This window comes from Quercus robur, chromosome 5, assembly GCF_932294415.1.
Source record: "Quercus robur chromosome 5, dhQueRobu3.1, whole genome shotgun sequence".
Lineage (NCBI taxonomy): Eukaryota > Viridiplantae > Streptophyta > Magnoliopsida > Fagales > Fagaceae > Quercus > Quercus robur.
This window is the reverse complement of record NC_065538.1, coordinates 67,200,224-67,227,904: the sequence shown is the minus strand read 5'-3', so window position 1 is coordinate 67,227,904 and position 27,681 is coordinate 67,200,224. Positions and strand designations below refer to the sequence as shown.

General features: G+C 36.1%; 1 protein-coding gene across 1 annotated transcript in view; it reads left to right on the top strand.

Annotated features, from left to right (window-relative positions):
• LOC126726769 (tetrahydroberberine oxidase-like) overlaps window positions 1-25,905 on the top strand; it is a 66,548-nt gene extending 40,643 nt beyond the window's left edge. Inside the window, exon 2 of the mRNA XM_050432118.1 lies at window positions 24,267-25,905. Within this exon, the coding sequence (XP_050288075.1) occupies window positions 24,267-25,645 (1,379 nt within the window). The 3' untranslated portion in view covers window positions 25,646-25,905. The remainder of the gene's footprint in view (window positions 1-24,266) is intronic.
• Window positions 25,906-27,681: the final 1,776 nt, after the last annotated feature.

The window sequence follows — 27,681 nt, the reverse complement described above, 5'->3', positions numbered from 1 at the left end:
GTTGAGTGATTTCTATTGGTTCGTTCTGAGGTTGTGAGTTTTACTGTGCTAGAATTGCATGTTTTTAGTGTGTTAATCTGTGGGAAGCTTCTGTTAGGCTCAATATACTGTTTTGTGTGTCATATCATTTCTTCCATTATCTGTCTCAATGTCATTTATCTGCCTTTAGGATAGTTTCACCATGTTGTTCATGTGTTTCCTATCCTAGGCTTGGTTTATCCATATGTTTGAACTAAGTAGCTTGTTGCCTAAGTTTTTGAAGTTCATTTGTATGGTTGATGTCTCTCTCTGTTTATTACATGGTTCTGACTGGTTATGCACATATATTGCTATACGTTGTTGTGGCCTTTTCTGATTGTTCACAGATGGCTCCCTCACCTCAGAAGAAGAAATCTACTGCAAAGAAGGCTGACAAGAGATTAAAGATGGATTCTAGATTGTTTAGGTCAGTTCACCACTTTGAGAGATACAAGGATAACTTCTTGAATGCAGGAATCATTCAAGAGAGATTTGTGGATTTGGAGGACTTAAGGCAAACTTTTATTCCCAGTTGTTTTGAAGGAAGAGGATGGGAAAAGCTTTTGGGTGGTTTCCCTGTTGTGTGTGAACCCTTAATTAGGGAATTTTACTCAAATGCTGTGATAAAGGATAATGAATTGAGTTGCTGGGTGAGGGGTAAAGAATTTGTCTTGGATGCTCATGTCATAGATGATGCATTAGGGCTTGAAGGATTAGATGATGAAGAATTTATCAATTACAAGGATAGGAGTGTGTCTGTTGAAACAATTCAACAAAGGATAGGTGGGCAGAGAGAAGGGAAATGTTTGAATACCACTGCCTTTCCAGTAGACATGAGGTGCCTTACAATAATTATGATGTTTAACCTTTACCCCATTAGGAAATTGACTACAATCAACTGTGCTAGAGCAGTCTTTCTGATGGATCTCAAAGAAAAGAACTTCATAGACATAAGTTCCCACATTTATGACACCATTGTGGGTGAGACTAGAACAACCTCTAGGCCTAAATTGATCTTTCCAAGTTTGCTTATGAGGATTTTTAGGAATAAGGGTGTTCCAATCCCTCAAGACATCAGTCCCATGTCTACACCCTCTGCAATCAACAAGCTTACCTGCAAAAGGATAAGTGTTAGGCTTCCAGGGGAAGAAGATGAAGGTGATGAAGGAGAGGCTGCTCCAATGGAGACTGAAGCAGAGGCAGCAGGGCTTGCATCAACTTCAACACCTAGGAGAAGTGGCAAAAGACACAGAGCTTCAACTTCTGCAGACACACCTCCAGATGCTTTCCAGATCATTCTGGAAAGGCTTGATGGGATCAGGGCAGTCCAAACTGAGCATTCTGATAGGATGAGAGCCATGCAAGACCAGATTGATGTCTTGGCTGCTACACTTGACAGCTTCACAACTCAGCATGACCAGTGACCCTTTGGCCATTCCATGTCAAAAAGGGGGAGAAGTTCATTGATAATTCAGAAGCAGAAAAGCAGCTCTTAAGGGGGAGTAATTAGTTGAGGGGGAGTAATGTGTTTATATATGTTTATGTTTTGAGTACTTGTAGTGGTTCTTATGGTTTTGATACACTGTGTTTTGGTGTATAACTGTTTCTAACTCTTTTCATATACTCTTGGTTTAAACTTTAATATATGTTTGATGATGTTATTCAGGTATTTGTTGGTTTGTACCCATATGCTTTTGTAAGCTTTCAGGGTTATTGTTTTATGCATAGTTTGTAGGCTTTATGGTATGTACCTTGCTTAAGTGCAGCCTTTATGCTATGTTGAAATCAGTACTTTAATCTAAATGTTCTGCATTTTGGTTTATGTGCTGTCACTCTTGTGCCCTTGTAGGATTGTTCCTAGATGCATATGCCTTGTGTGCTATGCATTGGTTGAGTGTTGAGCATACAAGTGTCTTGCCTTGTGCTTGTTAACTTGTATGTCCTTGTGTTCATTCCAAGTGTGAATGAGCACTGTGATCACTACCTTGTGGTGTTCACTTGGTTGATCAAGCCATGGTTTGTTTATTAACTCCATCTTTGCTTGATCTCATATTGCCTGTTTCATATGCATTTATAATTTTCTGCTTACAATGATCATGGTGTATTGTTGTGTTTCAGGAGTTTATGTTCATATGATTCAAGTGCTTCACAGCTTCTAGAGTTAGGTGTGATTGAGTTTTGTTCAACTGTTCCCAACTCACATGTTAAGTCTAGAGTCTGTTTTAGGGTTTTGTCACGGAATAGCCAAAGGGGGAGATTGTAAGGTTGAATTTATTCAACCATCTAATTGGCTTTATTCCGTGCCAAATTTGCTTGTAATTCAGCATTTAGAAACCCTGTATTTAGGTGGGATTGTTGTAAGGGTAGTGAGTGAGATAGAGTGAAGATTGCTCAAGAGTGTGCAAGAAAACAGAGTGTCGCGGCTGGGACTCGTGGGTGGACTCGCGGCTTCAACCCGCCAGAAGATGCACACGTGCCAAGCATGCTGGAAGATGAACAGTCATGCTAGCTGGAGCACTACAGGACAAAACAGGACAACTGGCCATACGGTTAACTCGCGACTGGATCTCGCGACTTGGTCAAGCCGCGAGGTCAAGCCGCGAGCCACCCCTGTTTTGGAAAAACCTGATGTTTCGCATTCCTCTTCACTCCAGTATAAATACCCTTTTAACCCACGATTGAAAGAGAGCTTCCAGAGAGAATTTTGAGAGAGAAACCCTAAAGAAAAACTAGATTGTTTCACCCACAATCTCTACCTTAGAGTCTCATCAAATTCCCTCACTCTCTTCCTCTCCATTGTCAAATCCTTGAGAGGCATTATACCAAACCTGGTTCTCACCATTATCATCTCTGTGAGACAGACGTTTGGAGTTCTGGGAAGCAGTTAGGAAGGAGCCAATCTTCATTGGTTGATGCTACGGTGTAGTAGCGGAATCCGGAAAGCTAGAAAAGAAAAAGGTTCGGCGCAACCTCGTTGGAGCAAGAAGCTTGGAGGGCTTAGGTGCATTGGGTAGATTAGGCTTGGAGGGTCTATTGCTGTCCTTGTATCCCAACTGTATTTTCTAGTGGATTGATTACCGCTTGGAGGGCGGCGGAGAGGTTTTTCGCCGAGGTCTTCGGTTTCCTCTTCGATAACACATCTGGTGTCATCTCTGTGTTTGCATCTTTCTTCCTCTCTATCTCTGCCTTTACATTATCTGCTGTGGTTTATTTTGTTATGGCTTAGATAGTTGTTTAACCAATTCCATATTATAGCATATGTTAAGTTTCCGCACACTAGTTGTTTGACATATTGCTTGTGTTGGTTAAGTTGGTTTTTGGGGGTCTAAACGTTCAAAAGTGTTTTTGTACACGTTTTTGAACTTTCAAAGGGTCATGTGCAATGTACATGACTAGGTAGTACTTAGATACTTGCCATTTTTCTTTTTAGCTGCCACATACCCTTGTATGCGGAAAAAACTTTCCCTATAAATCAATAGCATCCTATTGAGACGCTAGCTCCATAAATTAGCAAGCCAAAAGCCGAGTTAGGTTTACTTATTTATTGGCTTAAATCCACTATCAATTCTTCAAATTTAGCCTATGAAAGATTAGTCTCTAAAATAAAAAATGTTCCATCTTCAATCTCTTAAATTAATGACCAAATTAAAAATTAATATTTCATCACTCCATTCATTAGGAACTAAAAATGATCATTCTAAACTTCAGGAACTAAAAACAATCATTCCAAACTTCAAGAACTAAAAGTAATCAAGACTAAAATTTAGAGACCAAAAATGTATTTTCTCTTTATTATTATCCAAATAGAAAACATGGTTTCAACCAAAGGTAACATGTCATGTCTTGGTGAAAAATTCTATACTTACTAGTATTTTAAATTTAATATTTTCTTAACGAATACCCTATGGGCAAGGTAGTGATTAAAGTGTATTTTTGTACATTTTTAAAAAAAAAGTCAAATTGTAAATATATAAAAGAAAAATACACATAAACACAATGAATTTGTACTTGCAAACGAATGAATTATTAACAAGTGTATTTTGTTCTTTGAAAAAAACTGTACATTACAACTCATATTTAAGCATTTATTAACGTTTAATCTATGCTCTTAGGACACTTGTTAATAAGATCCTTTGTTGCTCTCCCCATAAACCACCTATTTTTCATGATTTGGAGTTTGATCCTAGAATTATGTATGTTAAAATTGACATCATAGGATTCAGAATAGTAAGATCATACATTTGGTGAATACTCACTAGAAATAATGATATATTCAAGAACTATCAAGATAAATGATTCTTCTTTAAGGAAAAATAAGATAGATAATTTAGATATATCACTACAAGAAAAATGCCTATTAGCGACCAAGAATTTTTGACGGATCCAAAAAACCCTCTCAAAAAATCTTATTTGTGATGGCAAAATAAAGCCCTTTCAAATACTTGGTAAAATGTAAAATATTTGTGATCAACAAGAAAAGTTGTTGCAATTATGTGTTATAGCTACCACAAATACTAATATTTTGGAGGGAAATTTTCTCTCCATATTATTTGTGAGGGCAATTAAAAATATTTCGCAAAAAGTGTATTATTTGTGATGGTTAAAAAAGAACCGTCACTAATACTAAATTATTTGCGAGGGCTAGGATCGACCTTCACAAATAATCATTAAAATGTCAAAACTTTTGGAGGGAAATGTTCCCACCAAATTGTTTCCAAGGGACAATAAAAATCCCTTACAAAAAGTTTATTTTTTGTGTGGGTTAAAAATATGCCCTTGGTAATACTAAATTATTTGCGAGGGCCACGATTGACCTTCGCAAAAAATCATTAAAATATTAATTTTTTTGGAGATAAAAGTAATTCTAAATTTCAAAGAAAAATAAAAAGAAACATATAAACTTATAGAACTTTGTATTCTTTAGATGAACCTTTTGTTTACCGTCTAAAAAAAACCTTTTATATATATTCTATATAAGAAAGGTCTATCCTTATTTTCTAAACAATTGTACCCATAAAAAATGATAGCACTTTCAACTTTAAAATGGTAGCCTAAAATTCAAGAATTTCCGCCTTTTGTGCTCTCTCTCTCTCTCAAAAGTGAATAAAAATTTCTTCCCATTAAAATAATGCATAAAAGATGAGTTTATAGATCAAATGGTAAATTACATCCGATTGGCATGAAAATTGGCATGCATGTTAAGAACATTAGAACATGTAATCCAATGGTTGGATTTTCAAAATATAAATTCAATAATAAGTTATTGGGTGATGTAACATTTTTTAAAGTTATATCACGTGTAACTTGAACCCAACTCTATATTTTTTAATTTGATATGAATTTTGACAAATTTATCGTTAGATTACATTATATTCATATATTTTTCATGCTTATAAAATTTCAAGGTGATCAAATATTTATTGCCATATCATCAATCAATTGTTTAAATTCAAGTTTTTGTAGTTTAAAATAATGCATAAAAAATGATTTTATAGATCAAATGGTAAATTACATCCGATTGGCATGAAAATTGGCATGCATGTTCAAAACATATAGAGCATGTAATCCAACGGTTTGATTTTCAAAATATGAATTCAATAATAAGTTATTGAGTGGTGTAATATTTTTTGGAATTAAATTAGGTGTAACTTGAACCTAACTCTATATTTCTTAATTTGATATGAATTTTGACAAATCTATCGTGAGATTACATTATCTTTATATATTTTTCATGCTTACAAATTTTCAAGGTGATAAAAAATTAATAGCTATGTCATCAATCAATTGTTTAGATTCAAATTTTCATGGATTTATTTATTTTTTATTTTGAATATTAAGAGAAATATTTATATGGATTCATCTAAAGCATGCATATAATTGTGGCGTTAGTTAACGTATTTTTTTTGTCAATTAAATTATTAATTATTAAAGTAATTAATATACTTCTGCCGTTTATCCTAAAAAAAAAATTAATATACTTTAGATAAAACTATTTAAGTTTCAATTAATTCCAATTTATCCGCATCTAATATTTAAGAAATATATTATTTTAAAAATAATTTAAATTTATAGGATCGGGTAAGCACACTCTCATCCAAATAGAAGCTGGATTTAGCGGCAAAACAATCACATTCTCCAAATCCAAGTAGAGCTTGAATTCAGTGATCCCATGGCACTATATTATAATTGCCTTTTAAGTTGATCTCGAGACGCACTTTGATCAGACATGGGTGAAGGCAGTAAAAGAAGAAGAATTTCAAGTACTAAAGACAAAGCAGGGAAGGCCGAAACTAAACCAAAGCACTCATCATGGTCATGGTCATGGTCAGACCTCCCTGATCAACTGTTGGGACTTATCCTAGGAAAGCTTTCCTTGGTAGACATCATTCACTGCTGCGCTGTTTGTTCTTCTTGGAGATCCACCGCACAATCCCATTGCACTCAAAGTACTAGTACTACTCCATGGCTCATGCTTCCTGGCGACGAAAAAGATGACTCGACTACTCGCTGCTTCTTTAATCTCGCAGAAAACAAGGTTTACAAGATGAAGAATGCGTTCAAGGGATTTGGCAAAGACGCTTGGTGTGTGGGCTCTTCTCACGGTTGGCTCGTAATTCTGGATGACAAAGCCATCCCACATCTCTTTAATCCCTTCTCTAGAGTTCGGATTCAACTTCCATCGATTCCCAATGAATTCCTCAGCCCAAACATTGATCGGGATTACTTCGTTCAATATTTGCGGAAGATTTTCATCGCCAAAGCTGTGCTGTTGGCAGACCCATCACGTTCCAACAATTTTGGGGTGGTGGTGATCTGTGGTTCTCTCTCAAGGCTTGCATTTTGTAAGAAAGGGGACACAACGTGGACCGAACTTGCTGTCAGATCTCTCAGCACATACCAACAATATGTTGAATACAGTGACATTATATGCCACGATAATCAAGTTTATGTCTTGGCAAGTGATGCTTCGGTGGAAGTCTGGGATTTTCGGAGTTCTTTTCCGACCAAAATCATGAGCATTGATAAACCATCCACACTACAGAAAGTAGTTGGAAATAGTTTTTTCATACATAATCTTTCACCCAAGTTTTATTTAGTCAAGACATCCACCGATTTTTTGTTCATCAAACGGTTTATTGGAGACTTTGTTAATGCAGAAGGACTTGTTGTTGATGAGGATTACGTCCTATATAGTTCCGAAATTTGCCCATATCGTACAAAGCTGTTTTATGTTTACGGGTTGAATTTCAGGCAGAACACATGGGAACAGGTTGAATCTTTGAACGATCAGGTTGTGTTTTTGGGCGGAAATCAGTCAATATCACTCTCCAGCCATGATCTTTTGGAGTGCATACCAGATTCGATTTATTTCACGGATGATAGATGGGATGAGATGGATGTGGACGACTCGTATGGAGGCCACGATATTGGATTTTTCAATTTAGATGATCAAAGTATTAAGCCATATTACCATTTAAATTTGGCGAGGATCGATCCACCATCCTTTTGGATTACTCCAAATCTATCTATGGTGAAAGACAAAGATGATGTTAGCTAGAACTGCCGACCTCTGTACAGGTTATAAGGTAGTAGAAGATAAAAGATAAAATACGAAGACTAAGATGCTGTTAGCTAGAATTGCCAACCCCGTAGAAGATAAAGATGAGGTATTTAAATTCAAAGAGTACAACAATTAGAATCAAATCTGCTGCAAGTTTATCTAATAGCTGTAGAAGTATCTGAATTTTAAGAATGAGATCATTTATCTAATTTAACACATACGTGTTTCTCTGTTAGTGAATAGATTGAGATGAAAGCATAAATTCAAAGCGGTTAAACATGATGATAAAGCTAAGATCACAACCAACACCAGATTGCAGTCCATACAAAAAGATTAGAGTTTATCATTATCTTTTCATATTTGTAATTATCACATTCTGTTCTCTTTTGTAATTATCACATTCCGTAAAAATAAACATCAGGTGTATATTGATAAGTTTATAAATACAAGCATGGACAACTAACAATTCAAGCTGCCATTTTTAGCAAACACTACTTTTTACAAAACTGAAATGGAATTTTAATTGATGCGTGGAGTGTGACAGCATCTTATTTAGCCACATAAACAATTTGCAAACCCTAAGGACTTGTTTGGTAAGAGTATTTAAATAAATTTTTTTTGTTTTGCAATCCATAAAATAGTGGGTCCCACACTTAACTAATTGTTTGGCTAATATTTTCTAAATATAATTTTAAAAAAATTGTATCCTATTTTCCTGGTTTAGAACAGGATTTTGAAACGGCCAAGGAGTGTATTCAAAATATAGAAAATGTTTTTAATGACTTAGTTTTAAATAAATTCAAAACAGTGGACTCCACATATTTGTTGAAACTCTTTTATCTTTTAAATTAAGGAGATTATTTTTATCATAAAAATAATTTCTCACCCTTCAAATTTGAAACTTATTATTAAAAAAATAGAAATAGTCTCTCAAACAATTATTTTTTGTTTTTAGTATTTTGAAAATTGTTCTTAAAGGTGGAAGCTAAACACATAAATTATAAAAATTATTATTTGAAAACTAGTTTGAAGTTCAATTTTTTGATTTTTTTTTATATTGTTTTGAAAATAAAAATAAAAATCCTCTTACCAATCATAATTTGGTAACACATAACAAGTGTAAGGCTATTTCCAATTCAAAACCACAAATATTTTACAGTGAAACAGACAAAGCCTAAATAGTAAATATAAATTAGAGACATACATATCTAGGTTTTTCTTAAATGGTTGAATATCCATAGATGCATTTTGAGCCTATCATTGAGTTTAGACTTTATACGATATCACAGTGCATCTGAGAGAAATTGGTCAAATTTGATATTTGTTAAGATATTTCTTTTTTCCCTTTAAGTAAAAAGAGATGCATAAATACAACTTGTACCTATTAATCTCAAGCGTTTATATTGTAGTAGCAAATAAGAATAATTCATTAGCATGATTTGCTGTTCTAGCTAGTCTATAATAAGAGCATCTTCAGCAAATTCTCCAAAATTTTGTACTGTTTAGAAAGTGAACAGTGACATTCCCTTTTATCTACTTACTTTTTCAAATTTACTTTCCAATAGTGTCTCCATCTTTTCACTATCTTATTTAAATCTTATTTCTTCATTTTTTTTTAATCATTTCTATATTCCTTTTTCAATCTTTCTCTATTAAATCCCAATAACTATATTTTTCAAATTACTAACAACTATATTTTTAAAATCTCCTACATTAACATTTTCAAATATTTTAACAATCATATTTTTCATCGATTTTTTATAAAGAAAGATCGCCGCTGCAAAGGCAAGTGGAGATCAGCCAAAACTCGAGAAAGAGTCACCAAAAGGACAAAGTCGATGGAGATCGGTGCTCACCATTTAACGCTACCTCATCCATTCCACTGTTGCCCGTCCTCCTCCCCACCACCAAGTGCATGCAAATAAAATTGGATTAGAAGGCTTCTGACGTTAATTATTACTATTATTTTTTTGGTTATTTTCTTATATGTCTTCGTTGAGACATTTAAGAGAGAGAAACAAATCTCCTTTGTTCTGGAGAAGAAACTGCGAGACCAAAAGGAAATCAAGAAGAAAGAAAATGAAATGATATAAAACTAGCTGCTGGAATTTTTTTAATAAAGATAATTCAATTGCTAATGTATAGTAGCCCATTAGACTTGGTGAGCTACTGTTTGTGAGAAAAAAAAAATTGAGATTTAGGGAGATCAGTTTTTGGTTTCACTTTCTATTGTAGAGAGTGTTTTGGTTTCACAGTTAGGGATGCTCTAACCAAGACAAATTATTGATTTTTTTTTTCTTAAGATAGAAAGATAGATAGATAGTACTAACAATTTAAAATAAAATGCTACACACAGAAAATTTGGTGTAATTCTTTCCCCAAAAAAAAAAAAAAAAAGAACAAAGAAAATAAGAATTTTTTTTTTTTTTGGGGAGAAGAGAAGCGAAGAGAAGAAAAAGAAAATAAGATGTAATTTATCATATTGGGCTGAAGGAGAAGCGATATTTGATTGGCCCAACTTGGACAGAATATTTCCTACTTGTGTCCAATAAAACCCAAACATTTGTCTGAAGATCACTAAGGCTGTGTTTGGATGGGTGGAATATAGGGAGGATGGAAAATATAAGAGGGAAAATAGGGTGGAAACCTCAGTTTTCCACTGTTTGGTAATGGGGAGAAAATCAGAGGAGTGGAAAACCCGGGAGAAACTTTTCTCTCCCGGGCCCACAAAAACTTTCCTCCCAAATCGGGAGGAAAATCAATGAGGGAAAACTCCCTCATTGTTATTTTACCGTAATACCCATCCACGTAACCTCATTCATACCCTCCACCTACCCAGCTGAAGACTTTTGCCCACCTACCCTCATTCATACCCTTCTCATCTTCTCATCTAGCACACCGTCCAGAGAAGTCCAGGTTCTCCTCTATTGTTTTTTTTTTTTTTTTTTTTTTTTTTTCAACGTGAAAAAAAAAAGATTATAATGTAATTTTTACATTATAATAATAAAAATATAAATTTATATATATGATGTGGTAAATTTTATATTATTTAATGAGTACAAATAAATCTATTTCTTACATATTATGTAACAAGGGTATAATAGTCAATTTATATAAATTACATTTTCCATTCTTCCATTTTTCTCTCCAACCAAACAAAAGAGTTTTCCATCCTCTTACTTTTCCACCCCTCCAACCAAACACATAAGAGGGAAAACTAAATATTTTCTATCCTCCCACTTTTCCATCCTTCCACAATTTTCCACCCTCCCATTTTTCCACTCCTCCATCCAAACAAAGCCTAAGACTGAGCATGTATAATTGTATATAGGATCGCACCTCTCTCTTAGTCCCCTCAATAGTCAACGTAGCCTTGGGCCCATAACGATTCTCCCACGCCAAAATTTGCTGCTCTCAAGCCTCAGCTCTAGCAAAAGACTACTGTAGACACAAATAAAAATGCAACAGTACACATGGTTGACTGCTCAGTGCTCACTAATTTATGGCCAAATTCCTGATAAATATTAAATACAGTTGGTTGATGTCTGATAATAAAAATAAATAAATTTATAAAAGTGATTGTCGGTCTATTAGAAATTTGGAATCGGTTTTTTTTTTTTTTTTTAGCAATAGCATGAAAATTTAGTGTTATTTGTTTTTATTTTTATTTATCTACCTATATATTATATCCAAAAGCTGAAGCGCAGCATTTATTGGAATATTACACTTCAGTTGAATCACTTCAGCATCAAAGTCATTATCTTTTTTGTTTCCAATTTTTCTATATATATTATTTTAACATTTAATCATTTAAAGTGACTTAAAAAATCCATTATTTAAAAGCAAAATATTTTTTAACCATTATTTTTGTTTGTTTGTTTATACCCTTTAAAATGGATTGTTAATCTAATCTATTAGCCAAGTGATTGCTTAGGTTAATTATGAGATCTAGGTTAAATAAGGATAGATCATATCATGCACAACAGCAGAAAATAAAGAACACAAAGATATGATGACTCAAGAAAACCAATGAAACAAACAATTTCTAGGTAAAAACCTAGGGATGATTTGACCTAGCCATTCTCAAGGTAAAACAAATCCACTATAGAGAATTGAAGTTTTTACAATTAGATTTAAGCCTAAATTTATTGTTACCTCCAGTAGTAACTTACTGACACGACTACATGCAAGTTTCGAATCCACGGACTCCTTCTCTCTTGGATTTGCGCCACATAAGCACCCACACATCTGACTTTGAGTTCAAAGGTTTCAGATCACTATTAGTAGTTGATCTTGTATATAACAACTTCTACAACACTGGATCTTGAGATTTTTCAAGAAATATTGCCGGTAGAAGACTTTAGAAAGCTTTGGATACAAAAACCCTAGATCTAAAATTGGAGGCACAAGATGCACTCTTCTCTTTCTGAAAACCTCTAAAAACTCCATCTAAGGTCAGCTTACAATGTCCTTCAAATATTGGAAAAAACGGATCGCGATTTGTAATTCTGAAATTCGCCCATGTCGCACAAAGCTGTTTTATGTTTACTGGTTGAATTTCAGGCAGAACACATGGGAACAGGTTGAATCTTTGAACGATCAGGTTGTGTTTTTGGGCGGAAATCAATCAATATCACTCTCCAGCCATGATCTTTTGGGTGCATACCAGAATCGGTTTATTTCACGGATGATAGATGGGATGAGATGGATGTGGACGACTCGTATGGTGGCCACGATATTGGTTTTTCTAATTTAGATGATCAGAGCATTAAGCCATTTACCGTTCAAATTTGGCGAGGATCGACCCACCACCCATTTGGATTACTCCAAATCTATCTATGGTGAAAGACTAAGATGATGTTAGCTAGAATTGCCAAACTCTGTACAGGTTCTAAGGTATTAGAAGATAAAAGACGAAGACTAAGATCACAACCAACACCAGATTGCAGTCCATACAAAAAGATTAGAGTTTATCATTATCTTTTCATATTTGTAATTATCACTGTTCTCATTTGTAATTATCACATTCTGTAAAAATAAACATCAGGTGTATATTGATATGTTTATAAATACAAGCATGGACAACTAACAATTCAAGCTGCCATTTTCCGCAAACACTATTTTTTACAAAACTGATACAGAATTTTAATTGATGCGTGCGAATGTGACAGCATCTTATTTAGCCACATAAACAATTTGCAAACCATAAGGGACTCATAAGTTGGCAACGCATAAACAAGTGTAAGGCTGTATTCAATTCAAACCACAAATATTTTACAGTGAAATTGACGGAGCCTAAATATAAATTAGAGACATACATATCTAGTTTTTCTTAAATGTTTAAATATTCATAGATGCATTTTGAGCCTATCATTGAATTTAGACTTTACATGATATCATATGGCATTTGAGAAAATTGGTCAAATTTGATATTTGTTAGCATATATATGTATATTCTAGAGAGAGATTGCAAGGGACAGAACTCGCTAAGAGAGATAGAGAAAAATCGCCGCTGCAAAGGCCAGCGGAGATCAGCCAAAACACGAGAAAGAGTCACTAGAAGGACAAAGTTAGTGGAGACAGGCGCTCACCATTCAACGCCACCTCATCCGTTCCACCGCCAAGTGCATGCAAACCAAATTGGGTCAGATTGGCTTCTAACTTCAATTTTTTTTTTTGGTTCTTTCTTATTCTGATTCAAATTTGTTGTTAAAATTTGATTACTTTTATGTTTTGTGCTATGATTATATGTCTTCGTTGAGACATTTGAGAGAGAGAAACAGATGTCCTTTGTTCGGGAGAAGAAACCGTGAGACCAAAAAGAAATCAAGAAGAAAGAAAAAGAATTGATATATACTTGTACGCCCACATTTTTATTTTCAAGATATAAATTCTATTCTAACTAAATTTAAGGGTATATGTGTATAAGTCTCCCTCTTGGAGACTTGAAACCCAGTCCTTACCCCATACACTCTACAAACACTTATACTTAGCACCCCACATTGTTGATTGCTTATTAGCTCATGATAAGTTATGTTATGATTTTTCTCATAACATTAGTGTTGGCTTATTCCATGACAAAAAGTATTGTAATTGTGTAAATTTATTTCGTTGTATTTTTGTGGGATTTATTTGTAATGAGTTTAGTATTAACTGATGAAGATTTGATCAAGACAACTAAAGGTCACATGAGAAGCACATGCAGGAAGGTGAAGAGTCAAGCCAGTTGTCCAAAGAGTACAATATGTCAATTGGCTAACTCATGACTCGGGTCGCCACTTGCACCAGTCACAAGTGAGCTGCAAGATGCCTTTGTTTTGCTGAAACACATGACCTTTTGTATTCTCCTCACACATACTATATATACCCTCATTACCCACAGAAATGGTAAGGAGCTTATTGAGAGAAAAACCCTAAGAAATGTTTCTACAACACACCCACCTTATTATGGAGAAAGCTATTCATTCTTAGAGAGAAATCTTTGTAGTCTCTTCTCCTTCCCTCTCCCATTGTTATACTCATTGAGAGGAGATTTGTATCCAAACACAACCCACACCCATTTAGAGTGCTGAGAGTATTTTTGGAGTTTTGGGAAGCATTGGAAGATGCCAAGGATGGCGGATGCAATATGGAGCTTATTACGGGATCCAGAAAGTTAGGAAAGACACGGTTAGGCTTAACCTTGTTAGAGCAAGAAGTTTGGAGAGCTTAGGTACATCGGGTAGATTAGCCTTGGAGGGTCTATTGCTATTCATGTATCCCAACTAATTTTCTAGTGGATCATTTTACCACTTGGAGGGCAGCGGAGAGGTTTTTCGCTGGGTTCTTCAGTTTCCTCTTCGATAACACGTATTGGTGTTATCTTTGTGTTTGCTTTTCTCTTCCCTACTCTATCCCTTTTAATTGCTATTGTGTTTGTGATTAATTATGATTTAGCGTGTTTTGCCAATTTGGGTATTGCTTATATTTATCATTCTGCACATCAATTGTTTGAATATAAGCTTTGTATTGGTAATTTTGTAACTGGGAGTCTAAACATTCACTAGTGACTAGTGTTTTACACACCAAGTGAACTTTCAAGTTACATATAGAAACAATTAGTTAATGTCACGTAATGAGATTATGAGAACTAATAAATTTATAATTAGTGATTATTGATAGATCACGTAATGAGATTATGAGAACTCATAAATTTATAATTAGCGATTACTGATAGATTGTAAACTTACTATTTTAACAGTAGCTTAAAACTTTAGGTGTTTTTTGTTTGTCTAATTTTCCTCAAATTAATGGTTTTTTTTTTTTTTTTTTGTTTGCTCAAAAGAAAATTAATAGTTTTTTATTTTTTTTTATTTTTAATTTTTTAATTTTGACTTTGTATTTTTTTTTCTTGTATTCTATTTTACTTAGCTAGCAACAATATTTGAGCTTAACAACAATAAATAGTCTAAGCAATAATAATTTTTGCAACTTTCGATGCTGGTTTGAATTTTCATGAACAGTTTTTTCATTCATACTTCGGCCCCTCAGTGAAAATTCTGGCTCTATCTGTGGGTAGGGATTTATTTTGAAGAAGTAATGGATTTGCTACAAAAGATCTTACAGAAACTATATATGCCCTTTCTTTGTCATGTAGAGATCGTCAATTTTTTTTTTTTTTGAGAATCCGTATAGATCATCATTTGAAAATTTAATACAAATGTAAGAAAGCTTTAAAACAAATGTAAGAAAGCTTTAAAGCTAGGTGTGTTAAGAGGAAAAAAAAAATGAGGACAACTTTGAATAACTCAGAAAAATTTATGTATAATTCATATTTCTATATAGTACCAAGCCAAAAAATTAAAGAAAAAGAAAATGGTTGACTTATCTATTTTCTGACTTTAATTTTCTTTTAGATTTGGAGAAAAAGAGGCTCACGTAAGAAGAATAGTTTATAGCCGCCTCATTTATTGAACATTTACATATATGGGATGGCATTTCCAAACTGCTTACCGTTTTCTTGTCAACGATCAGTGGTTTTGAATTTTCGTTTCATATATGGAACAGTTCTAGAATAGATCAATTAATTCTTTTGCACACAAAATGTCCCTCAAAAAATTTTACATACTTCCCTACAAACTCACCTCATTCTGACACCCATCTGCCATCACAATATATTTGAAAAAAAAAAAAAAAAAACAGCTTGTGTCTCCGGACTTTTCCTTTCCATATATATAAAAGCATCTAATCCATATATATGTATGATATTTCAAAACTACAAACCGTTGACTAGATAAAATCATAAAATAACGTTAAAAAAGATAATGATATATATAAAATGTAATTTTTTTAATATATATAATGATATATATATATATATATATATATATTCAAAACAACAGTGAGAACATGTAATTTTTTAAATCACATAATCAAAGATAGGAGTGTCAATTCGGGTTAGCGTGTCGGGTTCGTGTCGTGTTGAGGTAGGAGTATTCGACTAAATGGCTCAACCCTAACCCGTTCTATTTAATAATCGTGTCATAATCCTTCAACTCTAACTCGATTTATTAATAAGGCGAGTTAACCTGACTCAACCCACTTGACTCACTTAATAAATGAGTCGTGTTGGGTTGACACGAATATAACACAACCTATTTAAATCTGCATAATATTAAATATAACATTCATCTAAAAATAATTTTTTTACATTCCAAAAGCAGTGCATACACTTCAAGTTTTCAACTCACATTCAAAATAATATAGTTCAACAAAAATATAACATTCATCTAGAAATACGTTCTTTACACTCCAAAATAAGTGTATACACTTCAACCCAAATTCAAAATAACATAGTTTAACAAAAATAAAATAACATAGTTCAACAAAAATATAATATCTTTAGAACTCGCCAAATGCTAAGTATCAATATTGAAAGAATTGGAGCAAATAGTAGGCTAATCCCGACTATGACTACGATTATCATCCATAGATTCTAGTTTATAAACTATTTCAATAAACCCACTTGCAAGATATACAACTTAGCTATTGTCTGTGTGCGGCTACTATATAGCTGCTGAGATTTTTTTTTTTTTTTTTTAATTTATTTTTTGGGTAAGAACAATTTTTTTTTAAAGAATTTTTTAATGGGCTGGGTTGTTTATTTTAAATAAATTTAGTTAACTGAGTTTAGTTTTTTTTTTTTTTTTTTTGTCTTGTTTTGTTTTGTTTTTTTTTTTTGTTTTTTTGTTTTTGTTTTTTTGGATTTGTATATTTTGTTTTAGATATTGGATTTATAAATTTTTTTATAGTCCCTAAAATGAGGAAAATACTAGAGTTACAAACTTTTTAATAAATTATTGATGTGATAAGTGGTTACTAGTAAGTAAAATAATATTGTGAGTGGTGGTGTCATGTGCAAACCAATAAGAATTTGCTACTAAAACAGTTTGTAAAAATATTGAAAAAAAGTTTGACAATCTAACATTATTCTTAAAAGAATTAATGATATTTGTGGGGCCCAATAATTGATGGGCCAGGCTCACTTGCTGATGGGGAGTCCAAAGACCTAAGCCGAAAAAGGTCATGGCCCGAGCTCAAGAATAATAAGGCCCAATTGGCCCGGAGAAGCAGCCAAGGACAGTGCAGTCCTCGGCTGACCCAAAGATCCACAAAGAGGAGGGGCAAAACGGTAAAGGGACATACTTGAAAGAAAATCTAAAATATCTAGGAAAGGCTGCCCTTACTACCTTCCCCATGCATAGCTCTGCGCCTAACAGAGCCTTATCCTTTCAGCTTTATCAACCACTCCCAACAACTTTGGACTTGGACTGATGGGACAAGTATCGGTCTTGGAAAGGTTGACCCTACACGTTGACGAAGGAAAGTGAACGCAGGCTAGTATAAAAGAAAAAATAAGTAATCTGGAGAAAGGGGGCTGGGAAGACTGGTCAAAAAAGAAGGGCTTCCAGTCCACCTCGAGGAGAAAGACTCCAAGGGTGAAAGCACTTCAATCACATATGAACACCACCAAAACCACCGCAGGGTAACTAAGGCCTAGCCTTTCGAATCCACTCTCTACAAATGATATTGTTTGGACCCATTCACGTGCGAACCCAACACTACTGCGGTTCGTCGCAGAGTGTGACCCTAAAATTGGCGCCGTCTGTGGGAAAGGCTTGGGCGTTAGCTCGAGCGGTGGTGAAGTTGAGCTTCTGTCGAACAAGGGTCTATGAGGATGCCTTTATGACCGGCGACACAGTGTTGTTATGCCAACATAAGTTCCCACTAGGGGCTACGCCTCGCAGTGTCAATGGCATGGACAAGTCTAGGGGCTTCAAACATCAGGCTAGCTTCCCCCACCTTGTTCGAGGAGCTAACCTTCGGAAAATAAATAAATAAAGAAGAATACAAGTTTTGGACAGAACCAAGGCCTTGTATGATCCTCGGACCCAAGCCTCTGGGGAAACCAACTACTTACAAGAAAAATACAAGTTTTGGACAGAACCAAGGCCTTGTATGGTCCTCGGACCCAAGCCTCTGGGGAAACCAACTACTTACAAGAAAAATACAAGTTTTGGACAGAACCAATGCCTTGTATGGTCCTCGGACCCAAGCCTTTGGGGAAACCAACTACTTACAAGAAAAATACAAGTTTTGGACAGAACCAAGGCCTTGTATGGTCGTCGGACCCAAGCCTCTGGGGAAACCAACTACTTACAAAGAGAATACAAGTTTTGGACAGAACCAAGGCCTTGTATGGTCCTCGGACCCAAGCCTCTGGGGAAACCAACTACTTACAAGAAAAATACAAGTTTTGGACAGAACCAAGGCCTTGTATGGTCCTCGGACCCAAGCCTCTGGGGAAACCAACTACTTACAAAGATAATACAAGTTTTGGACAGAACCAAGGCCTTGTATGGTCCTCGGACCCAAGCCTCTGGGGAAACCAACTACTTACAAGAAAAATACAAGTTTTGGACAGAACCAAGGCCTTGTATGGTCCTCGGACCCAAGCCTCTGGGGAAACCAACTACTTACAAAGAGAATACAAGTTTTGGACAGAACCAAGGCCTTGTATGGTCCTCGGACCCAAGCCTCTGGGGAAACCAACTACTTACAAAGAGAATACAAGTTTTGGACAGAACCAAGGCCTTGTATGGTCCTCGGACCCAAGCCTCTGGGGAAACCAACTACTTACAAGAAAAATACAAGTTTTGGACAGAACCAAGGCCTTGTATGGTTCTCGGACCCAAGCCTCTGGGGAAACCAACTACTTACAAAGAGAATACAAGTTTTGGACAGAACCAAGACCTTGTATGGTCCTCGGACCCAAGCCTCTGGGGAAACCAACTACTTACAAGAAAAATACAAGTTTTGGACAGAACCAAGGCCTTGTATGGTCCTCGGACCCAAGCCTCTGGGGAAACCAACTACTTACAAGAAAAATACAAGTTTTGGACAGAACCAAGGTCTTGTATGGTCCTCGGACCCAAGCCTCTAGGGAAACCAACTACTTACAAGAAAAATACAAGTTTTGGACATAACCAAGGCCTTGTATGGTCCTCGGACCCAAGCCTCTGGGGAAACCAACTACTTACAAAGAGAATACAAGTTTTGGACAGAACCAAGGCCTTGTATGGTCCTCGGACCCAAGCCTCTGGGGAAACCAACTACTTACAAGAAAAATACAAGTTTTGGACAGAACCAAGGCCTTGTATGGTCCTCGGACCCAAGCCTCTGGGGAAACCAACTACTTACAAAGAGAATACAAGTTTTGGACAGAACCAAGGCCTTGTATGGTCCTCGGACCCAAGCCTCTGGGGAAACTAACTACTTACAAAGAGAATACAAGTTTTGGACAGAACCAAGGCCTTGTATGGTCTTCGGACCCAAGCCTCTGGGGAAACCAAGTACTTACAAAGAGAACACGAATTTTGGACAGAACCATGGCTTTGTATGGTCTTCGGACCCAAGCCTCTGGGGAAACCAACAGTTTAATGGGAAAAACTACGTTACGTGGACCTTAGAATCTCCCCGAGGAAAACTCTCCATTAACAATTGGGTTAATTCCTGAACTACATGGATTCTCTAGTTTGCCCTCGGATCCTCAACACCAAAGGGACTAGTACGGAATGGGGCAACATGTTTCCAAAAGCATAAGCGAAGTCATCCAATGCTCGGTCATCCCCTTGGATGAATTATTTAGAATTTGTCGTTCTCAGACAGTATTCTCGCACTTATTGCAGAACGTTCAACCATTATCTCGGTTAGTTTCCTAAGTTCAACTTACTATGAATTGTTATTATTGTGCCTGGTAGTGTCGGCAGATTAGGATTAGTTGGATTGTATTTCGCGGGTTCTTGCTTTAAATATCGCCGAGAAGAAACAAACACATGGAGCACACCCATTCACAAAGTGGTGTTGCCAAAAGAACGGTATTCAAAACAAGTAAATAAATTTCCCTTTTTACTAAAACAAAGAAAATAGTACAGCGTACATTGAAAAGCTGGAATCAGCTTATGTCAGAGCTCACTACGTAATTGAAAAGAAATATACAAGAGAATAAGATAAAGCCGAGGAGGCAACAAAGAAAAGAGGTTGGCTACTGCCTCAAGACCTTGCTCTTCTTCAATGCTTTTACATGCCCATAGTTCAGGCAGTAAAAGAATCCAGCTTAGGGCTTGCACCGTCGAAGAAAAGGTGCAGAGAGAAAACCCAACTTGAGCCTCACACCGCTGAAGGAAAGGTGCAGGGAGCCGGAAGTTGAGAAGCCTTCACCAAAAATTTGCCTGCGACAGGGCAGAGACGCTGATGGCGAAGAATCTTTCTTCTGACACACCAAAATTCTGGCATGAACAGAACCTGCTTCAGATTTTGACTAGAAGAGGGAGAAACACCCTTTCCCCTCTGTCGAAATGGAGTATTCTCTTAAATTTATGCTTCCTTTGCCCGTACCTCATTATTCTGAGTCTCAGGAGGACACGGCGCCTCTGTGGCGGAGAGAGTTTCTTCTCCCCAACCCTCGCCTCAAACATGCTATGCTAAGGGGGGATATCACTGGATATGGGAGTTGTGATTTGGGAGGAAACTGAAGAATTGGTGCGTAGGTGAAGCAACTTTCTCTCCTATTTATTTAAAGAGATAAGGTGGTGGCATTTAATTCGCGCAGCGTCCCAAGGAACACTACAGACAAGATGGCTCTGGCTCAATCTCCAACGCCACCTGCAACCATGGGATTAAAGGAGTCTCGGGAAGGTGCACCTCGAACATTGGGACGCCAAAAAGTACTGCGTGACCAAAAACTACATACATACCCTTTAAGTCGTGGACCTAGTGAATTCGCAGCCCAGGCCCGTTCTGCATGGGGGCCCAAGGACAATGGCCCTCGCCGAGGAATAACCGTCGCCAAGGACAACCTCCTGCTCGGCACCTCGCGAAATACCTAAGGAAAGGGAGAAACTGAACTACAGTCTTCGGACTCAAGCCTATGGGGAAACCAACTACCTAGTTGACAAAACTAGGTTTTGGACAGAACCAAGGCGTTGTGAAGTCCTCGGACTCAAGTCTACGGGGAAACCAACTACCTGGGTGACAAAACTAGGTTTTAGACAGAACCAAGGCGTTGTGAAGTCCTCGGACTCAAACCTATTGGGACGCCCACTAATCGAATGGGGAAAGCCCTCGGCTCAAATACTTTGAAATGTTGAGGCCGATAAAAGTGTTAGGATGATGGCGAGACACCCCACTATTTGGTAGCCTACGGGGGTTGTTCATTCTTGCGGGAAATATGTCTTCGGATGATTATATCCTACACCGCATAGAGTATCCAGTTCTAATGTCGGCATTGTTTTGGGTAAGTATCGTTATTCACAGTTAGGCATTGCTGTGTCAAATAATGCTATTAAAGTTATGGTGACATCTTTTTATTAGCAAGTATTTCGGCCTTAGTTGTCATTGATTCAAATGCTATATTATTGTGCCGAGCAGCGCTTGTAAACTAGTAAAAACATAGAAACAAAACATGCGAGGTAAATTAACAACAATTTTTATTAATATGAAAAACTATTACAACGTACAAAGAGGGGCTTAAGCAAGCCTATACCAAAGGTAAACTGCCGAATCAACAATAATATTTGCAATACAGATAAGTAAACAGTCAGGTGTCTTTTAAACTCGTCTTCAAAGTCTCTCAAATCTCTGCCTCAGCATTGCTCATATTGAGAGAAGAACTTTCTTTAGGAAAAGTTGAAGGAGAAGGAAGAAGAAAATGAAGGACAAGGAAGAAGAAGATGGAGGAGATGAATGAGGAAGATGGAGGACATGAGCAGAAGATGGAGGAGATGAATGAGGAAGATGGAGGACATGAGTAAAAGAAGGAGGAGAAGAAGAGGGAAAAGATGAGAAGGAAGAAAGAGAGGCAGAAGGAGGCGCCAGTGAACGAAGAGAGGAAGAAGCAGGGGCACTTAGTCCCTGCCCCAATCCTGACTCCTAACACACTGGGGCCATATTAGGTATGCTCATGAGAGAGCGGGTAGTAATGACGATGTGTGTCCTCGGCTCAGTCACGCCGAAAGTATGACGTGACGAGTCCCTGCTTCGGATTTTGGCTGAAAGAAAGGCGAGACAAATTTTGAGTTTTCGCCATCCTTGTCCTGACCGAGCCATTTCGAGCTTCATTAGAGCACGGTGTTTTTGGGAGGGGAATGGTTTTTTCATTGCTTATCTCTATGGAGAATATATTTCAGGTTAAAGTATGACCGGAGAGTAAAAGTAAACTCAGGAAAGAATCTGAGGTTTTCAAATTTTGGTGGGGTTAAAGGGATTCATCTGTGGGAGAAACAACTCTTGTTTCTTCTCTTTATATAGGGGACGAAGAGGAGAGTACTTAATGTGTTCAGATCTCCAAGGAAATCTGCAAACATGAATGCGTTCGTTTCATTCCCCCACACCATCAAAAACCGTTGAATCTGGGAAGTCTCGTAAAAGGAAGATATTAAAGACGCGCTTCGGATAACCAAACGGCATAAGAGCATCATGCGCAAATTAAGGGGAATCTCTTGCAGACCGGTACATTCCCTGGGCAGATGAAGAGTCGCCAACGTTAGTCAAGGGCTGAATTAAATGAGTCGTAATAAATGCTTGGTATTATCAAAACCCTTCTCTCCAACCAGGATATCGGACATCAGGATTTTGAGGGGCTATTGTGGGGCCCAATAATTGATGGGCCAGGCCCACTTGCTGATGGGGAGTCCAAAGACCTAAGCCGAAAAAGCTCATGGCCCGAGCTCAAGAATAATAAGGCCCAATTGGCCCGGAGAAGCAGCCGAGGACAGTGCAGTCCTCGACTGACCCAAAGATCCACAAAGAGGAGGGGCAAAACAGTAAAGGGACATACTTGAAAGGAAATCTAAAATATCTAGGAAATGCTGCCCTTACTACCTTCCCCATGCATAGCTCTGCGCCTAACAGAGCCTTATCCTTTCAGCTTTATCAACCACTCCCAACAACTTTGGACTTGGACTGATGGGACAAGTATCAGTCTTGGAAATGTTGACCCTACACGTGGACGAAGGAAAGTGAACGCAGGCTAGTATAAAAGAAAAAATAAGTAATCTGGAGAAAGGGGGCTGGGAAGACTGGCCAAAAAAGAAGGGCTTCCAGTCCACCTCGAGGAGAAAGACTCCAAGGGTGAAAGCACTTCAATCACATATGAACACCACCAAAACCACCGCAGGGTAACTAAGGCCTAGCCTTTCGAATCCACTCTCTACAAATGATATTGTTTGGGCCCATTCACGTGCGAACCCAACACTACTGCGGTTCGTCGCGGAGCGTGACCCTACAATATTATTTAAGGAAAACAGAATGTAATTTTATAGAATAAAATTGTTAAATTGGTACACATATATATAGTAATTTAAAAAAAAAAAAAAAAAATTAGAGGGGGCCATTGCCCCCCTAGTTCAATGGTGGCTGCATCCCTAGTACATGAAGGCAAAATCAAGATCGGTTAATAGTTTTTATTAAATTTTTTTATTTTATATTGGTGATCAAGATCAGTTAATAGTAATAGTAACACATATTACGTTTGTGAAGTCTGAACTATTAGGATCTCCCTTTAAACTCATGAATAGCTAAATTTTCATAATAAATGGATTTTAATCCGACTTTCATGAAAGAAAATTTCTGTCGTCAATGTGAATAAACCCAAATAATATTCTAAAACTTGTAAATTGATACACTAAAAAAAGAAATTGTAAATTGATCAAACAAGTCACAAAATCCATCCCAAATGTGATCATAAAAAAGATTGAGAAAGAAAAAAGGATGGTCAATGTTCTAGGGTCAGTTGCCATGCAAGTTGGCTTTTCCTTCTTGACGTTTTGATTTTATTTCATATTCAGAGGAGGACTTCAAATCTTCAAGTTGGAATGCTCTTCAAGCTACTAAACGCTATAAATAGGGAAGCTCTCCTCCAGTTTTAATCACCAACAAGCAAAAATGAAGTTACCAGTTTCTTTATTTGTTTTTGCTCTTCTTTTCTCATTTTTGTTGGCGACTTCAGCTCATACTCATGAAAACTTTCTTCAGTGCCTGACCCTTCATTCCGGAAATGACAGTATTTCTAAAGTCATTTACACCCCCTCCAACTCATCGTATTCATCTGTCTTGGAATCCTCCATCAGAAACATGAGATTCTCAACACCTTCCACCCCGAAACCCCTAGTCATTGTTACACCATTGGGTGTTTCACAAATTCAAGAAATCCTTAGTTGTGCCCAAATACATGGAATGCAAGTCAGAGTTAGAAGTGGTGGACATGATTACGAGGGTCTTTCTTATGTTTCTCCTGTACTATTTGTCATACTTGATATGATAAATCTTCGAAACATCTCTGTTGATGTAGAAAATAGCTTTGCCTGGGTACAATCTGGTGCAACCCTCGGTGAATTATACTACGAGATTGCTGAGCAAAGCAAAACTCTTGGCTTTCCAGCTGGAGTTTGCCCTACAATAGGTGTTGGTGGACACTTCAGTGGGGGAGGGTATGGCACAATTTTGAGAAAATATGGCCTTGCTGCTGATAATGTTATTGATGCACACTTGATTGATGTTAAGGGTAGATTCCTTGACAGAAAAGCAATGGGAGAAGATCTGTTTTGGGCCATTCGAGGAGGAGGAGGGGCTAGCTTTGGAGTCATTGTTGCATGGAAAATCAAGTTGGTTCCTGTTCCATCAACTGTGACTGTGTTCACAGTCAATAAGAACTTGGAACAAAATGCAACCAAAATTCTGCATCGGTGGCAGTATGTTGCAGACAAGTTTGATAAAGACCTATTCATTCGTGTTCTCTTAACAGGCGCAAATTCCAGCCAAGAAGGGAAGAAGACGGTAGAAGCTGCGTTCAATTCCTTGTACCTTGGAGGGAAGGATAAGCTCCTTCCATTGATGCAAGAGAGCTTTCCTGAGCTGGGTTTGGTGAGTGAAGATTGTACAGAAATGAGTTGGATTCAATCTATCCTTTACTTTGCTGGATTCCCAAGTGGACAATCCCTAGATGTTTTGCTAAATAGGACTCTGACAGTTATCTCTTATAAAGCAAAATCAGACTATGTGGAGAATCCTATTCCTGAAGCTGGGTTGGAAGGGATTTGGCAAAGATTTTATGAGAAAGAGGCAGAGTCAGCTGTATTGATCCTAAGTCCATATGGGGGGAGAATGAGTGAAATTTCAGAGTCTGCAATTCCTTTTCCACATAGAGCTGGCAACATCTACAAAATTCAATACTTGGTGTATTGGGCAGAAGAAGGTACTGAGGCAACTGAAAGGCATGTGAATTGGATTAGAAGACTTTACGCTTATATGGCTCCCTATGTTTCCAAGTCTCCTAGAGAAGCATATATAAATTATAGAGACCTTGACATAGGTGCAAATAATGAAGGTAACACAAGTTATAGACAGGCAAGCATATGGGGTACTAAATATTTTAGGAACAACTTCAAAAGGCTGGTGCATGTGAAGACTGTATTTGATCCCACTAATTTCTTTAGGAATGAACAAAGCATCCCGCCTCTTTCACACTAGTGGATGAAGAGAAGTGATTTGGGATACTTATTTTGCAAGGCTTGTACTCAAATTTGTTTTTGTTTTTTTTTTGTTTTTTTTGAATGGCGCCAAAGATTGTACTCATAATAAACCTTATTCCTCTCCTTTTGTTTTAGTCCAATTAAACATAAATAAAGGTTTCCATGGGATATGTGAATCTCAAAATAATGATTGGGATTGTAAAATTCAATCCATAAATCTCTTACATCTTATGATAAATTTATTCTACATGCATTAGTTTTTTAAGTATGTAACCTATCTAAATGGATCTAGAAATCTAGCTTGAATTTGGAGTTTGAATCCTTGTTGGATTTGGATGAGAAATGAATTTTATTCTTTTGGGAAACTGTTGTTTAAAGTTGGAATATAAAAACCAAACAATATTACTACTTAGAGCAATATAAGTCTTGTCTTCTACTTGATTTGGAATTCTACTTGGAATAGAAGTAGAAATTTGTTTTTTTTTTAAAGCTCCAACTATATGTGTATCTTTATTGGATTTGGCCGACTATATATTGTTTTGCTTGGAATGATGTGCAAGTATTTGGCTTGTTTTCAAATTTTGTTATATGCAAAACAAAATTCCTTCTCCTTAAACAATTTGGAAACTGACTTAAGTCCCCTAAATAAGTCTAAGAGTTCATTGCAAAAAATTTAATTTGTGAAAGAGGCTTTCTCCCTTGGTGCTGTGGCTAATAAAATAAGAGAGGTGATGTGGTTTAGTTTTTTGATATTTGTGAGTGGTGGCATTAGTATTTGTGAGATCTCTTGGTAGTGTCGTGGTTTTGTATTTGGTATTTGTGAACCTTTGATTCATTGTTTTGTATGGTTGAGAGTGCTAGTTGGGTGTATTTGGATTTATGTTTATGTTTATGTTATTGTTAGTTTATTTAAGTGTTATCGTAGAAAACAATTGTAAATGCTGTATACATATAACCTTTTTAGAGGTTATTTATTTATTTATTATATAAAATTATTATATAATAAAAAGCACACTAGATATTAAGAACCTAGTTAAGCATCTCTTACATTTATATTCGGTATATTTGACTTGTAAAAAGCATAATTAATTCAAATATTGGTAGAATAATTTTTTAATAGTTTCTTATTTCTATTTGAAAAAAAGAAACATATTCTTCTTCATTTCTCATTAATAAATTCTTAATAAAAAATTTTCCGTAAAAAACTAAATAAATAACAGTTCCTATAATTAAATAAAATAGGTTTAATATGTTACCTGTTCTATCAACTCTTTGGAATTCTCTTCTAATGACCAAAGCCAAAAAAAGGACCATAGGCATATTATTGTAAGAAGAGTAGTAGCAATATAGTGGGATGCTCGTAATAGAAAAATGATGACACCATCTTTTGATTTGGCAGCAATTCTTTGCTTACGTACAATGGAATGCTCATAATAGAGAGACTTGAGACAAAACATGTTATTAATTGTCCAATAGGTAGTAAATACAGAACGAGTTCCATCAAAATGAAGAGAGACCCCAGTGCAATAATTAAGTTAGTTGAAAGCTTAAAATCATAGTTACACTTATATGGCTCTTTTTTTTTTATTTATTTTTTTTATTTTTTTGGGTTTGAATGGCAAAGATTGTACTTATAATAAAGCTTATTTCTCTCCTTTTGTTTTAGTCCAATTACACATAAATAAACGCTTCTATGGGATATGTGAGTTTTGCATTAGTATTTGTGAGATCTCTTGGCAGTGTTGTGGCTTTGTTGGTTTTTGTTTTGTATTTGTTATTTGTGAACCTTTGATTTATTGGTTTGTATTTTTGAGAGAGCTATTTGGGTGTGTGTATTTGGGATTTGGATTTATGTTTATGTTTATGTTCTTGTTAGTTTCATTTAAATGTTATCTTAAAAAATTATTCTAAATGCTATATACATTTTTAGAGGTTTTTTTTTTTTTTTTTATAAATTATTTTTATATAAAATCATTAACCTAGTTAAACGTCTCTTACATATATATTCAATATATTTGACTTGTAAAAAGCGTA